Below are 12,702 nucleotides of genomic sequence, written 5' to 3'. Positions count from 1 at the left end.
ACAATATTTCAGTGGGTATGTTGTTCTTGACATGCATTAAAAAAATCTCTTTTTTCTTCCATAGATGGAATTTATTGATGTGAGTCAGCTGTCCTTCATTCATGATTTGGGACCAAAAGGCTTGTAAGAGCTCTTTGTTTATTAGCTAAAAATGTTTTAATTATTATTTGTAAATACATTCTTGCATTTTTTTTGTAATTGATCCTTGACATTTTGCGCTGTTTCCTTCCCAGGGAGAGTATGGTTCTCAAAAGGTCAGGGGGTCACCGTATTCCTGGACTGAACTGCTGTGGCCACAGCAAAATGTGCTACCGCTGGTCCAAACGGTCAGTGTAGTGTCTTTCGTTCTCAGCTTGCATGGGATCACATAACTATCACCTCGGTTAAAAATGAAGAAAAATGATTTTCAAGGAAATCCCATCTTATAAAGTGTTACTGTTGGTCTTTCCAGGTGGATGGTGGTGAAGGACTCCTCCCTACTCCTCATGAAGCCAGACACAGGTGCCATCTCATTCGTGCTGCTGATGGATAAGGCGTTCGGCATTAAAATGGACACTAAAGAAACTGAGACAAGGCACGGTGTCCGCATAGACAGTCTGTCCAGGTGTGTGAACTGAGGCTCACGTGGTCATTAAGGTAAAATGCAGTTGACATGCACCATCAATATTTGATGAAATGAAAGCGCTTTCTGCTTTTTAAAGGACTCTGGTGCTGAAGTTCACAAGTTACCGTCACGCCCGCTGGTGGGGACAGGCAATTGATGATTTTGTGCGCAAGTATGGCAGCAATTTTCTTAAGGATCACCGATATGGTTCCTTTGCCAATGAACAGAAGAACATCGCATCTAAATGGTAATTATGGCTTTTTACATGCATCCGATGTCTGATAAGATCATATCATAGATGCTTTGCGGTGGGCACTTTTGACTTGAGCCAATAATCAACCACCTAGTTTTATATTAAATTATATTAGCTATTATAATATTATATTGCATTATAATATATTTTATTTTCATTCATTTAGCAGATATTATGCAGTATTTATTTATTGAAAAATAATATAATTATTTGGGTTTACTAAGCAAACTAAAGCTAACGTTAGCTTAAATTATATTAGATAATGTACTGTTTTCACGGTGTGGTGCAGGCAAAAGAGGCGAAAAAGCTCCAATACAAACTTTTACTGACACACACATACACACACACACACACACACACACACACAGACACACACACAGACACTAATACAAACACCGATGAACAGAAACCAGGTGACACAGATGATGATTAACTAGACAGGTGGAACAGATGATTAACTAAATGACAGAAACCATAGAAACAGATGAGTGGTGGGAAAACAGGACATAGGAAGACATGTGACTAATGGGTGACTGTGACAACTGTATTATATATCAGTGATTTATCATATTAGTGATTATATTATTATTTATTTCTTGAATAAATAAAAAAGATAATTTGGGTTTACTGAGCTAACTTTTAGCTTTAGTTTTATATTAAATGATAATGGAATATTATATCGGCTATTATATTATATTGTACATTTATAAATTTAGATGATATTACATTATCTATTTGTTCAAAATAATGTTATATTTTATTTTATTATATTACAATATAATGTATTTCTTGGATAATTTTAGTTTAGAAATTAAAACTAAAGCTTTATTATATTAGTGATCATGTTATCATTTATTTCTCAACTTTTCTCACAATTTTCAGTTGATGTATTTCAAAACTATCTAGAAAATATCAATAATCAAACTAGCGGAAGCAGGTCTCATCTCTCAGGTTTTCTAGAACGCTTTAGCCATCTGCTGCTGTGTCTTCAGGTGAAGCCTGTTTAACAGGAGTAACTTGAGAGAATGAGAGGGAAAGTGTAACCATAGACATCATCCTCTTTTGACCCTGTGGAGAAGCGAGATATCTAGGGCAGCATCTTCACTGCTGATCTTGGGGGAGGATTTGTTGTTCATTGTGGCAGCATTAAGCCCTATTAGCATGCTTGTTCCCTGAATAATGAAAATTATGTAATTAAGTTTGAGAATCAGCGAGAGTGTGATCTTAGGATTATCAGGCTTATCCGTTGATTTGACTGATTGGGTGTGTGTGTTTCAGGTATGTGAATGGGAAGCAGTACATGGAGGATGTGGCAAATGCGCTGGAAGAGGCAGAGGAGGAGATATTTATCACTGACTGGTGGTATGTTGAGATATAGCCCTTCCCATACATTCCTCTTTCCTTTGGGTACTATTGATTCATTTTAGAAGTAATGCACACACAGATCAGGTGAACGGCATTGGTTAATGTTTCCTCAAAACAATTCAGAGAAAATCAATAACCTTGCTCAATTCTAGGAAGGCAGCAGGAAATGAAGTGTATTTCTTAGAGGATTTACTTTATTTACTTTAGGATATCAATGTCCTAACCCTGCGTCACACAACAAGTGCTTTATCTGTCCAAATAGAAAGGGAATGTACATGAAAAACTACAACATTACACATATTTGATGTTTTTAATATGCATGTGTAGTACAATTTTAAACCAGTGAAATGTTATTAATAATGAGAATCATCATTTCAACATGCAATAGTTATTGTAATTTCCAGGCATGGAAAAGTCATTAAAAAGTAATAACATATTTTATCATGACTTTTTAAGGTATTATTTAATTAATGCTCAACAATGTTTTTTTTTAAATTAATATAATTTTTTTCTTAATTGTATTTTATAATTTTTTTGTATTGATTATTTTTTTCCTATCCTTAATAATTGTTTTGTATTTAATTTAATTTGATTTTTTTTATATACAAAATTTTACAAATCCTTATCCAGTAACCACGTATGATTGCAAAAGTTATGTAAGTTTATTGCTCCAAAAGTGTGAGAACCTTGAAAATTTAAACAAGGGACTATTACAATTTATTGTTGCTTGTCACGTTCTCAACAACTCAGATGGATGAGATGTATTGCATATTGCTTTGACCTGTCATAACAATAAGGTCATGAACTGCGAGAAAAGCCGAAAGGAAGGTAGTAGAAAAAAGAGAGGGAAAGAAAGATAGTTGTATACTTTGTATGCACCCTCTCGAGGGCACCTCCAGCTGGGAGCAGTGGCCAAACAGATCTGTTACCTTCATCAGACAGATGCCCGGTGCTGTGTTACAGCACCACTCAGTCATCCTGCAAGTGTGAGATTCCAGTGTGTGTGTGTCTACTTTTTCACTGGCTTAATACATTTGAAATTATGTAAGTGACAGTGAGAAGTGAGACTAGACGTTTATGCATATTTTATGTTACAAATGCTTCCCCTGCTCATGAGGTCACTTGTGTGTCTGTGTGTGTGTCAATGCAGGCTGAGCCCTGAGATATTCCTCAAGAGGCCTGTCGTCGAGGGCAACCGCTGGCGACTCGATTCCATTTTGAAACGGCAAGCGGTGAGTTAATCCAACCCAACCCATAGCTGCAGTGAAACGCCATACATCCGTCTGTGGCTTTACTGCGCCAGCAATAAAACCTTCCCATTCACTCTGCCGTGCAAAGGCAAAAGACCTTAACTTCAATTTTGGTCAAAATGAGTTATTGCCATATTTGGAACAATCGAGATCAGTTTTATCATGTGGACAAATATCTTGCGCCAATTTTGTTGTTTTCTGCTAAAAATAAGATGATGTTTTTGCCATAACTTCCAAAAGCAGAGGGAAAGCAAAGGCAGAAGACCCTAACATCAGTTACAGTCTTTTTGCTTTGTACCGCTACACTTTAGAACGCTGTTATTATAAGTTACAGTGGAGTTAAGGCTCTCTGCCTTTTTTTTACCCACCAGCAACGCGTTTGCCGCGCTGAAGTTACGGTGTTATGCCTATATGTAATTGAAACTCTTTTGCAACACGCATTAAATAAAGTGAAAATAAAATTGTTTTAGTGGTTGTTTTCTATCTAGCATTAAGAATTTCCTATTCTCGCAAGAAAACTATGGTAGAGATGGCTTTAAAACGCAAACACCAAGATCAATATGGATGATATGGATAACATTACATGAAGAAAAAAAAAATCTACTTTAGATTTTAATTCAGCTAGGATACTGGTAGCCTAGTTAGCTAGCTAGCGATGCAAATTTGGGCTTAACAAGGCTAACGTAACGTTACTTGACACACGAAACACAACTGTTCCTGATCCACAAATAGCCTACATGATGGTGTGCCAGCTGTAAGACACCATAAATCAAAGCCTGGATACTGTATTAACTAGTAGTACTAGTAGTAGGCCTAACGTTACAAGTTTTCTCGTGCCATACAAGCTGGCTAGCTGCCTGCCAATCCGACACTCACTGACAGAAAACAACGCGAGTGGGTTGGGGACGCCTCACGATACGCTCACGACACACCTCCCCTGGCGAGGAGAAAACATAACCGCGCACACAAACCAACCCAGCAAATATAACTTAGATCGCAGCTTACCTTTTTATTTTAAACATGGTCATAATCAATGGAAAACAACATCCATTGAGAAGACAAATCCATTGTTTAAATCCATCATGTGCCGGCTGGTTAGCCTAAAGTGCAAAGTTGTCCGGAGGTTGACATTCAATTTGAAGTGTCGCACCACGTCCGGTTTACACCAACCACTATGAAATTGTCCCGGTTAAACAGATTACTTTCCTACCTCTTAAAATGTTATTTTACTTAAATTAAGTACAACGATAAAGTTTTAAAATCATCCAGTACAGATAATAGCCTTCATTTTATTTTTTATTTTTTAATATTCTATTGATGTAATATTAAGCCTAAGGCTACTAGACAGAACTCACTAAATGTTATTTTAAGGCTATCATTGTTATCATAGAAATGTTTGTATAGAGTGATAAAAGTCAAAATGGTCAAAAAATTAGAAGTTAAGGTATTTTACCTTTGTATGACCCATGATTGTTTTGCAGATAATGCAAAGGCAGAATACAGTAACTTCCGAATAAAGGTCAAATGTAAAGTTTGAGCTATTTTTTTTTTAATGTAGATAAATATATTCATTATGACAACTACTTAGCAAATTTTCAGTGTCCTACCTATCATACAATTGGCTGGACAACAAAAACACTTTAAACTCATTTTTCTCAGTTTCACACTCTGGTGAGTTAAGGTCTTTTGCCTTTGTAGGGCAGCACTGTTCTCATGTAATCATTTACATTCCAGGGTGTTTTCTGTTTTCTTGGTTATATATTAATTTTGACTAGTGGATTTGCTCTACTGACCATTAAGAACTGTTCTTGCAGCAAAAAGGTGTGCGGATATTCGTGATGTTGTACAAGGAGGTGGAACTGGCTCTTGGCATAAACAGTGAATACAGCAAACGAACACTACTACAACTTCACCCCAATATCAAGGTCAGATTAAAAAATAAGTCGGTTCATGAATCGACTAGTGCTGTCAAATAGATTAATCACGATTAATCGCATCTGACACAAAGGTTTGTGTGTGTGTGTGTGTGTGTGTGTGTATATATATATATATATAAGCAACAGAGACTATGTTGGACATACTGACTTTAGAATACCAATGTCCTTACCAGACGTCACACTACAAGTGCTTTTTCTGTCCTAAAAGAAAAGGAACGTTAATACAAAAAAACTATATTATGGAGAATCCAAATATATTTGAGGTTTAATATGTATGTGGAGCGCAATTTTGAGCCAGTGAAATTTCATTATGAATGGGGATAATCATTGCAACGTGGATGAAAAATCTGGAATTTCCAGGCATGAAAAAGTCATTGAAATTAATAATATCTTAAAAAGTCATGGAAAAAAGTCATGGAAATTTTCTAGTAAAAATAGTTGTATTTTATATCAATTAGTTCTAATTCGATGCTGTGGCTTTAGTGATCTTTTAATGTATTTGTGCCATTTAAATATGAATAAAAAGTAAATAAATAAATAGTTATGAAAGAATATTTCTGCCTTTTTGAAAGAAAAGTAACATATAAAATAAAATACTGATTATGGTTCTGACAGGTCACTCAAGCAAAGTTGATTCAACTATTAATTTTATTGTAAATATTTGAATGGTTTTTAGAATACCGTTTAATTATAACAAATCCCTGTTATGAATATGCAACTTAAACTGCACTTTGTCATATGAACAAACCAAAAGAAACAAAGAAAGGGAAAGACTCGCCAATAAAAAAAAAAGTATTTTCTTCTCAGGTAATGAGGCACCCTGACCACGTATCCTCTTCCGTTTATCTATGGGCGCATCATGAGAAGATTATAGTCATTGACCAATCGGTGGCTTTCGTGGGAGGCATTGACTTGGCTTACGGACGCTGGGATGATCGGGAGCATCGGCTGACCGACATAGGAAGTGTCACCAGGACTCTTCCTGTGTCTGCAGAGGTTTGGAACTCATATTCTAATGTTTTATGACAAACAGTGTTGCTGTGTTGTTTAGTTTGTTGTAAGTAATTTTGTTGTGTTTGTCAATTTTATTAGTTTTTGCTTATTAAAATATATAGCTTTCATTTATTTTATTTTTTATTATCTTCAACTTAAAGTTCGCATGAAATGGAAGCTGCTATAGTCTTATCTTCCATATTGCGACAGTTCTTAGTGAAACGACTTCTAGAGCGGGACTTGATTTTGTCTGCTGGGAATTGATAAGATCATTGGAAGTTGGGCGTAGTTTACTAAATGGAGGCAGATCTGATATGGGGCATATACCTAATTTGAACTTGATGTCTTATTATTCGTCACAGAATGCCTCTGAAGCCTCTCCTGCTATGGCTGCTCCATCAAACGGGCCCAGCGCGGTGCACATTAACGGCAAAAGTTTACCTGTCGACACAGTGGACCAGCCAAAACTAAAAGGACAGGGGAAGACCAAGAAGACCCGTTTCAGCATCCGTAGGCACCTGCAGAAACACGGGCTGGCACCTACAGACAGCGTGAGCAGCGCAGAGAGCTCTGAAGAAAGTGAGGACGCCCCCGTCTCTGGAACGCTCGCGAATGCAGACTAGTGACACGTTACTGACCTAAACTCCCACATTCAGCTGTTATAACACTTCACAGCTGATTTTGTAATGCCTTTTGGCAGCACTTTCATGTGACTGACCATCTTATGCAATCATTTACAGTATTTATCATAAGTGCAGATAAACCTGAATCATTACGGTTTTAGTTTAGGCTTAAGACATTAAGATATTGGCCTGATTTCACAAACTGGGTTTATATTAAGCCAGGATTAGGCCTTAGTTCATTTAGTACATTTAAGTAGCTTTTATAAACGTGCCTTATATATATTATAAAAATTACTGGTGAGCATCTTGAGACAAAACATTTAATATATATCAGTGCAAGTTGCTTTCAGTTAAAACAGCTCAAACATGCATTTTAGTCTGGGACTAGCTTAAGCCTTGTGTGTGAAACCTGGAGATTGAGGATTAGATGTGATATAATAGGTGTTGTTGCAACAGCTTGCAGTATATATTAGATATACTGGTGCTCATGAATATTTTTGTCTAGAATCTGTATTCGTGTTCATCTTCCACACCACACGTTTTAAAAGGGTTGTCCAGGTTGTAAAGATGCCTCCTTTTCTTTAGGTTATTCTAATAGTATTTGCAGCCACCAAAATTTGATCCCTCTTAAATGGATTGAGCTGAGGGTGTCCATGCCCTCCTGCTTGTGCCCAAGTGGTGAGTAAGAATCAGGCTTGGGTGAGACGTCTCGGGTGTGCACTCTATGAGAGGTTGTCCCTAATTCTGATCCCGAACATTTAGTTGTAAAGAGCTATTTTATTAGAAGTTAAATATCATCCATGTCAAACGGGCAACCTCTCAAAACACTCTGGGCACTCAGAGTGCTGTGTGGTTTGCTATGTTTCAACAGTCAGATTGTATTCTTGTGTATTATTTTGGACTGATGCGGTAGTAACTCAGCAGTGTGAAAGCATGGATTTTTTTCGTTCATGTGTTCCATAAAAAGTTGTTTTTGGTGTGGTTTTTGAGTTGACATGATTTTATGAAAAAACAAAATGTTCTACTCTTGGTTGCGTTTTTTTTTTGGTTTGGGTCTTTATTTGTTGTTGAATTTCTTTTGTCTGTCACTCTTATCAGAGGCTGAAGCTGCACAGGATCTGCAAGCGGACGTTATTGGCCTGATGGGGAACACCCGGTTCTGGCACGGCAAAGATTACTGCAACTTTGTGCATAAGGACTGGATCCAGTTGGATAAACCTTTTGATGGTGACTCATTTTTCTGCAAATTACATAAATTAATATAAAAACATTAAATTTTTATTAATATAAACATATGTATAAATACAATATAATACATACAAATAAATTAATGTAAAATAAATTATAAGCATTCATATTATGTACATTTGTAAAAAAAAAATATATATATAAATAAAAATGTATTTCTGCAATATACTTTTTTTGCAGATTTTATTGACAGGCACATAACTCCCAGAATGCCTTGGCATGACATTGCCTCAGTGGTTCATGGGAAAGCAGCCAGGGATGTTGCACGCCATTTTATTCAGCGCTGGAATTTCACAAAGGTGAGGAAATCAATATTGGCATGTCTTCATGCCTTCTCCCAAAATATTCTGTTTTATGTGGATAGGTGATACAGAATATGTCCATGGACTTTTTTTGGACCTTGTTTTTTCTTTGAGTTTTTTTTTTAACGTCAAGATAAAATGTATATAAATGCCAAAGGAAAGTGTTTTTTTTTTTAACTGGCCAGAATGTGTGCGTGCATACAATTAAAACAATTTTAAAAAGTACAAAATATTCCACAGTTTTCTTTTTTTTAATTAGGTCAAAGCTGCATGCATAATAATTTAAAAGGAATTAGTTTTTAATTGTTTTACATGCCACGCCACCAGATATTTCAACTTCCCAAAGTATTTAATGTCTTCCCCTTGTTGGCTAATATCATAAAAATGGCTTTGAATATGTTTGTATTTGCATTGCCAACTTGTTACAGATCATGAAGCCCAAATACAGATCCCTGTCGTACCCATACCTCCTTCCTAAATCTCACACTACTGCAAATGAGATCAAGTATCAGGTCCCTGGCTGCACCCAGACTAATGTCCAGGTAAAAATTTATATAAAAGACAATATTCCCATTAGAATTCACACAGAACACGTACAGCTTTCATAACACTAATTCTCTTTTTACTCAGGTGTTACGATCCGCCTCAGACTGGTCAGCAGGTATAAAATATCACGAGGAGTCGATTCATACAGCTTACGTCAACGCAATTGAAAACAGTAAACACTATATCTACATAGAGGTGTGTGACGCAGTGTACTTATTTTCTGTTTGTTCATATTATCCCCAAATTATAGAATCAATGATGTATTGGTTGCTAACCACAAATACTGTGGCTTTTCTATCTATACAGAATAATTCAGGATGTCCTAAAGCAGCATTTCATTGATCTAATGTTATGCATTTCCCCTTTCAGAACCAGTTCTTCATAAGCTGCGCCGACAACAAAGTCGTTCACAATAAAATTGGAGACGCCATCGCCAAGAGGATCATAAAAGCGTATCGGTGAGCTGCGGTCAATAACTTTTACCCAGTCCTCCCCCTATTATCTTTTGTATGTCCACACACCTATAACACACACAGATACATTATTTCTTTAATGAAACACGTGTAAATCAATAGGAAAGAGACAAGTGTTTGACTAAAGACAAATGTATTCTTCATTTGTAAATGAATAGCCAGCTGTGATAAATAGAATGTATAAGGCCATACCTAGGTAAAGCATCTCTCATATTGATCTCTCTTACTTCAAAGGTGACAAGTAATCTTGTGTTCTTTCTGTGTGGTTCACAGGGAGGGTAAAAAGTACCGTGTGTATGTGGTGACGCCACTGCTTCCTGGATTTGAGGGGGATATCAACACCGGTGGGGGCAGTGCCATACAGGCAGTCATGCACTTCAATTACAGGTAACACTAAATATTATGATCCTTAATATGCATACATACATGCATATAAACAAACAATAAAATACTTCACTCAGTAAAGGATGCAGTTGATCAAAAGTGTCAGTGAAGAAATTAAAATTAGAAAAAATCATTCTATTCATCAAAGCATTCTAAAGAAAATAAGTAGAAGAGTTGATTTTTTTAGTACCCTATTAGCATATTAGAATGACTTCTGAAGGATCATGTGATCATGGAGTAATGTTGAAAATGTAGCTTTGCCATCACAGAAATAAATTGCATTTTAAAATATATTAAAATAGAAAGTTATTTTAAATTGTAATAATATTTCACAATATTATTGTTTTTTCTCAATATTATAATTTTTACTCAATATTATAATTTTTTGTTAGTATTTGATCTTTTTTTAGTCTTGTTAAGTATAAGAGAATGTAAAATATATTACAAAATCTTGATAATTTTATTTTTGTTACAATATATATATATATATATATATATATGAAGAATAATTTCCCTCTGTTTAATATAACTATACACAAAAGGTATGTAAATGATTCTACAACACCATAAGTTACGTAAGATGTCTAATTTTTTTTTTTTTTGTGGCTATACTATACTTCTATACTATGGTTTTCAAAATTTTCTGTGGTAATTGATCAAATAAGGCCTCAATATTTTGTGATAAAGCTTAGCTTGTATTGAATCCAATACATTCTTAAATAAACCTATAAAAAAATTTGATATTATTCCTGCTGGAAGTTATCATTTATCATATAAACAGGGAGTGTTCCATTGGAGGAATTTGTTTATTTGGTCATCTCTGAAATGATTGTGCCTTTTTTTATTCTCATGTTTGTGCAGGACCATGATTAGAGGAGACTGCTCCATTATCTCACAGCTGAAGAAAGAAAGTGAGTACAAGGATGTGTATATATACCCATATCAATGATTAATCTGTACAGGGCGTGTCTGTAATTCTTCAGAAGATTTGACGTGTCTCGTACCGTAACCAGATGTTCTTCCTGGGGGTTCTGTGAAGTTCCTGTGGTAGACCAATGCAGTGCAGGCACTCACAGAACTCTGTGGTTTTCCGCCTACATCGTTTTGAAAAATTAATGGCTTTGTTGATTTGTTTGATGGGTTTCAGTCTCAAAGGAGTGGAGCAAGCAGACTCAAACAGACAAGAGCAACAAAACAAGTATTTCCTGCTATGCTAACCTTTTATCTTTAAACTAAATTGTAGCAATGTTCAGGGAAGAAGGAGGCGGGAACCGGCGAACATTTAACAAACTTTATTTAAAATAAAATAAACAAACTAAAATACTGCCAGCAGCCCCTCGCGGACGACTGCTGGCTTACTCAAAATAAACATAACGGCCAGCAGCCCCTCGCGGACGACTGCTGGCTAAAATAAAACACAAATACAAAAACACAACTAAAATCAGGCCTGTTCCTCTCTCGATCATTAATGTCGTCGCTCCCCCTTTATGCTTCCGCTCCTCCGTGAGAGATGCGAGACCGGTGTGCTATACAGGTGTTGCTCATTAGCAATCGCACCACCGGCCTCGCGCCGTTCTCTCACGTCCCTCGGCCGTCCTGTTCGCCACATACCCCCATCGCCCCTCACAGGCCGGGGGGTACCCACGAGCCTGTGCCCACTCCCCCCCGGCGGCGGCGATCCCTGGGGGGTATGGACCGACAAGCGGAGGGAAACGGAGACGGAAGCATGAGGAGCGACAGATCGAGAGAGGGGAGAGAGGAAAAAAAAAAAAAAAAAAAAAAACATGGTCCGGTTCCCACAACGCGCTGCCATCATGGTCCTCCACCAGCTGGGCGATCTCCTCCGCGGTGCCTGGCGGTGACGCTGGGTAGCCCTCGGTGGACGGCTCGACACTCCTCCGCCGCCCGGTGGACGGCGACGGCTCCTTGGGATCTAGGGCAGACGGCAGGAGTCCCCCGCTCCCTGCTCCTCCCCTTTGCTGGTGGACGGCAGCAGGCTCCGGCCCACGGCGAGCGGCGGCGACTCCCCCGCTCCCTCCCGGACGGCAGCCGCCCCTCCAACTCCCAGGCGGCCGGCAGCGAGCTCGGCCGTCCCCCCGGCAACTCACTCCAGCGCACCGCCTCGAGCGTCCATGGCCGCGAGTCCCCCGCTCCCTGCTCCTCCCCTGCCCGGCGGATGGCAGCAGGCTCCGGCCCACGGCGAGCGGCGGCGACTCGCGCACCCGCTCGATGGCACCGCGGATTCCCCACAGCGGCGAGGACTCTCTGACAGCGCGTTCCTCCCTCTTCCCGGGTTTCGGCACCAGTGTAGCAATGTTCAGGGAAGAAGGAGGCGGGAACCGGCGAACATTTAACAAACTTTATTTAAAATAAAATAAACAAACTAAAATACTGCCAGCAGCCCCTCGCGGACGACTGCTGGCTTACTCAAAATAAACATAACGGCCAGCAGCCCCTCGCGGACGACTGCTGGCTAAAATAAAACACAAATACAAAAACACAACTAAAATCAGGCCTGTTCCTCTCTCGATCATTAATGTCGTCGCTCCCCCTTTATGCTTCCGCTCCTCCGTGAGAGATGCGAGACCGGTGTGCTATACAGGTGTTGCTCATTAGCAATCGCACCACCGGCCTCGCGCCGTTCTCTCACGTCCCTCGGCCGTCCTGTTCGCCACATAAATGCTTTAGGCTTTCCATCCCAAAACTACATTGAAATCGACTATA

General features: G+C 38.4%; 1 protein-coding gene across 3 annotated transcripts in view; it reads left to right on the top strand.

The window, feature by feature from the left end:
* pld1b (phospholipase D1b) overlaps nucleotides 1-12,702 on the top strand; it is a 33,067-nt gene that overhangs the window by 14,668 nt on the left and 5,697 nt on the right. For all 3 annotated transcript variants that reach the window (XM_077244979.1, XM_077244980.1, XM_077244978.1), the window contains exons 7-22: nucleotides 65-123; nucleotides 234-326; nucleotides 452-604; nucleotides 702-851; nucleotides 2,136-2,219; nucleotides 3,373-3,454; nucleotides 5,287-5,397; nucleotides 6,217-6,405; nucleotides 6,765-6,981; nucleotides 8,124-8,252; nucleotides 8,454-8,572; nucleotides 9,004-9,117; nucleotides 9,206-9,316; nucleotides 9,491-9,579; nucleotides 9,868-9,981; nucleotides 10,840-10,889. In XM_077244979.1, coding sequence (XP_077101094.1) covers nucleotides 65-123; nucleotides 234-326; nucleotides 452-604; nucleotides 702-851; nucleotides 2,136-2,219; nucleotides 3,373-3,454; nucleotides 5,287-5,397; nucleotides 6,217-6,405; nucleotides 6,765-6,981; nucleotides 8,124-8,252; nucleotides 8,454-8,572; nucleotides 9,004-9,117; nucleotides 9,206-9,316; nucleotides 9,491-9,579; nucleotides 9,868-9,981; nucleotides 10,840-10,889 — 1,864 coding nt within the window. The remainder of the gene's footprint in view (nucleotides 1-64; nucleotides 124-233; nucleotides 327-451; nucleotides 605-701; nucleotides 852-2,135; nucleotides 2,220-3,372; nucleotides 3,455-5,286; nucleotides 5,398-6,216; nucleotides 6,406-6,764; nucleotides 6,982-8,123; nucleotides 8,253-8,453; nucleotides 8,573-9,003; nucleotides 9,118-9,205; nucleotides 9,317-9,490; nucleotides 9,580-9,867; nucleotides 9,982-10,839; nucleotides 10,890-12,702) is intronic.

Source organism: Siphateles boraxobius, unplaced genomic scaffold (genome assembly GCF_051911475.1).
Source record: "Siphateles boraxobius isolate OS27281-9 unplaced genomic scaffold, OSU_SipBor_1 26, whole genome shotgun sequence".
NCBI lineage: Eukaryota > Metazoa > Chordata > Actinopteri > Cypriniformes > Leuciscidae > Siphateles > Siphateles boraxobius.
Note: the sequence above shows the minus strand (reverse complement) of the source record. Positions and strands in the feature narration are given on the sequence as shown.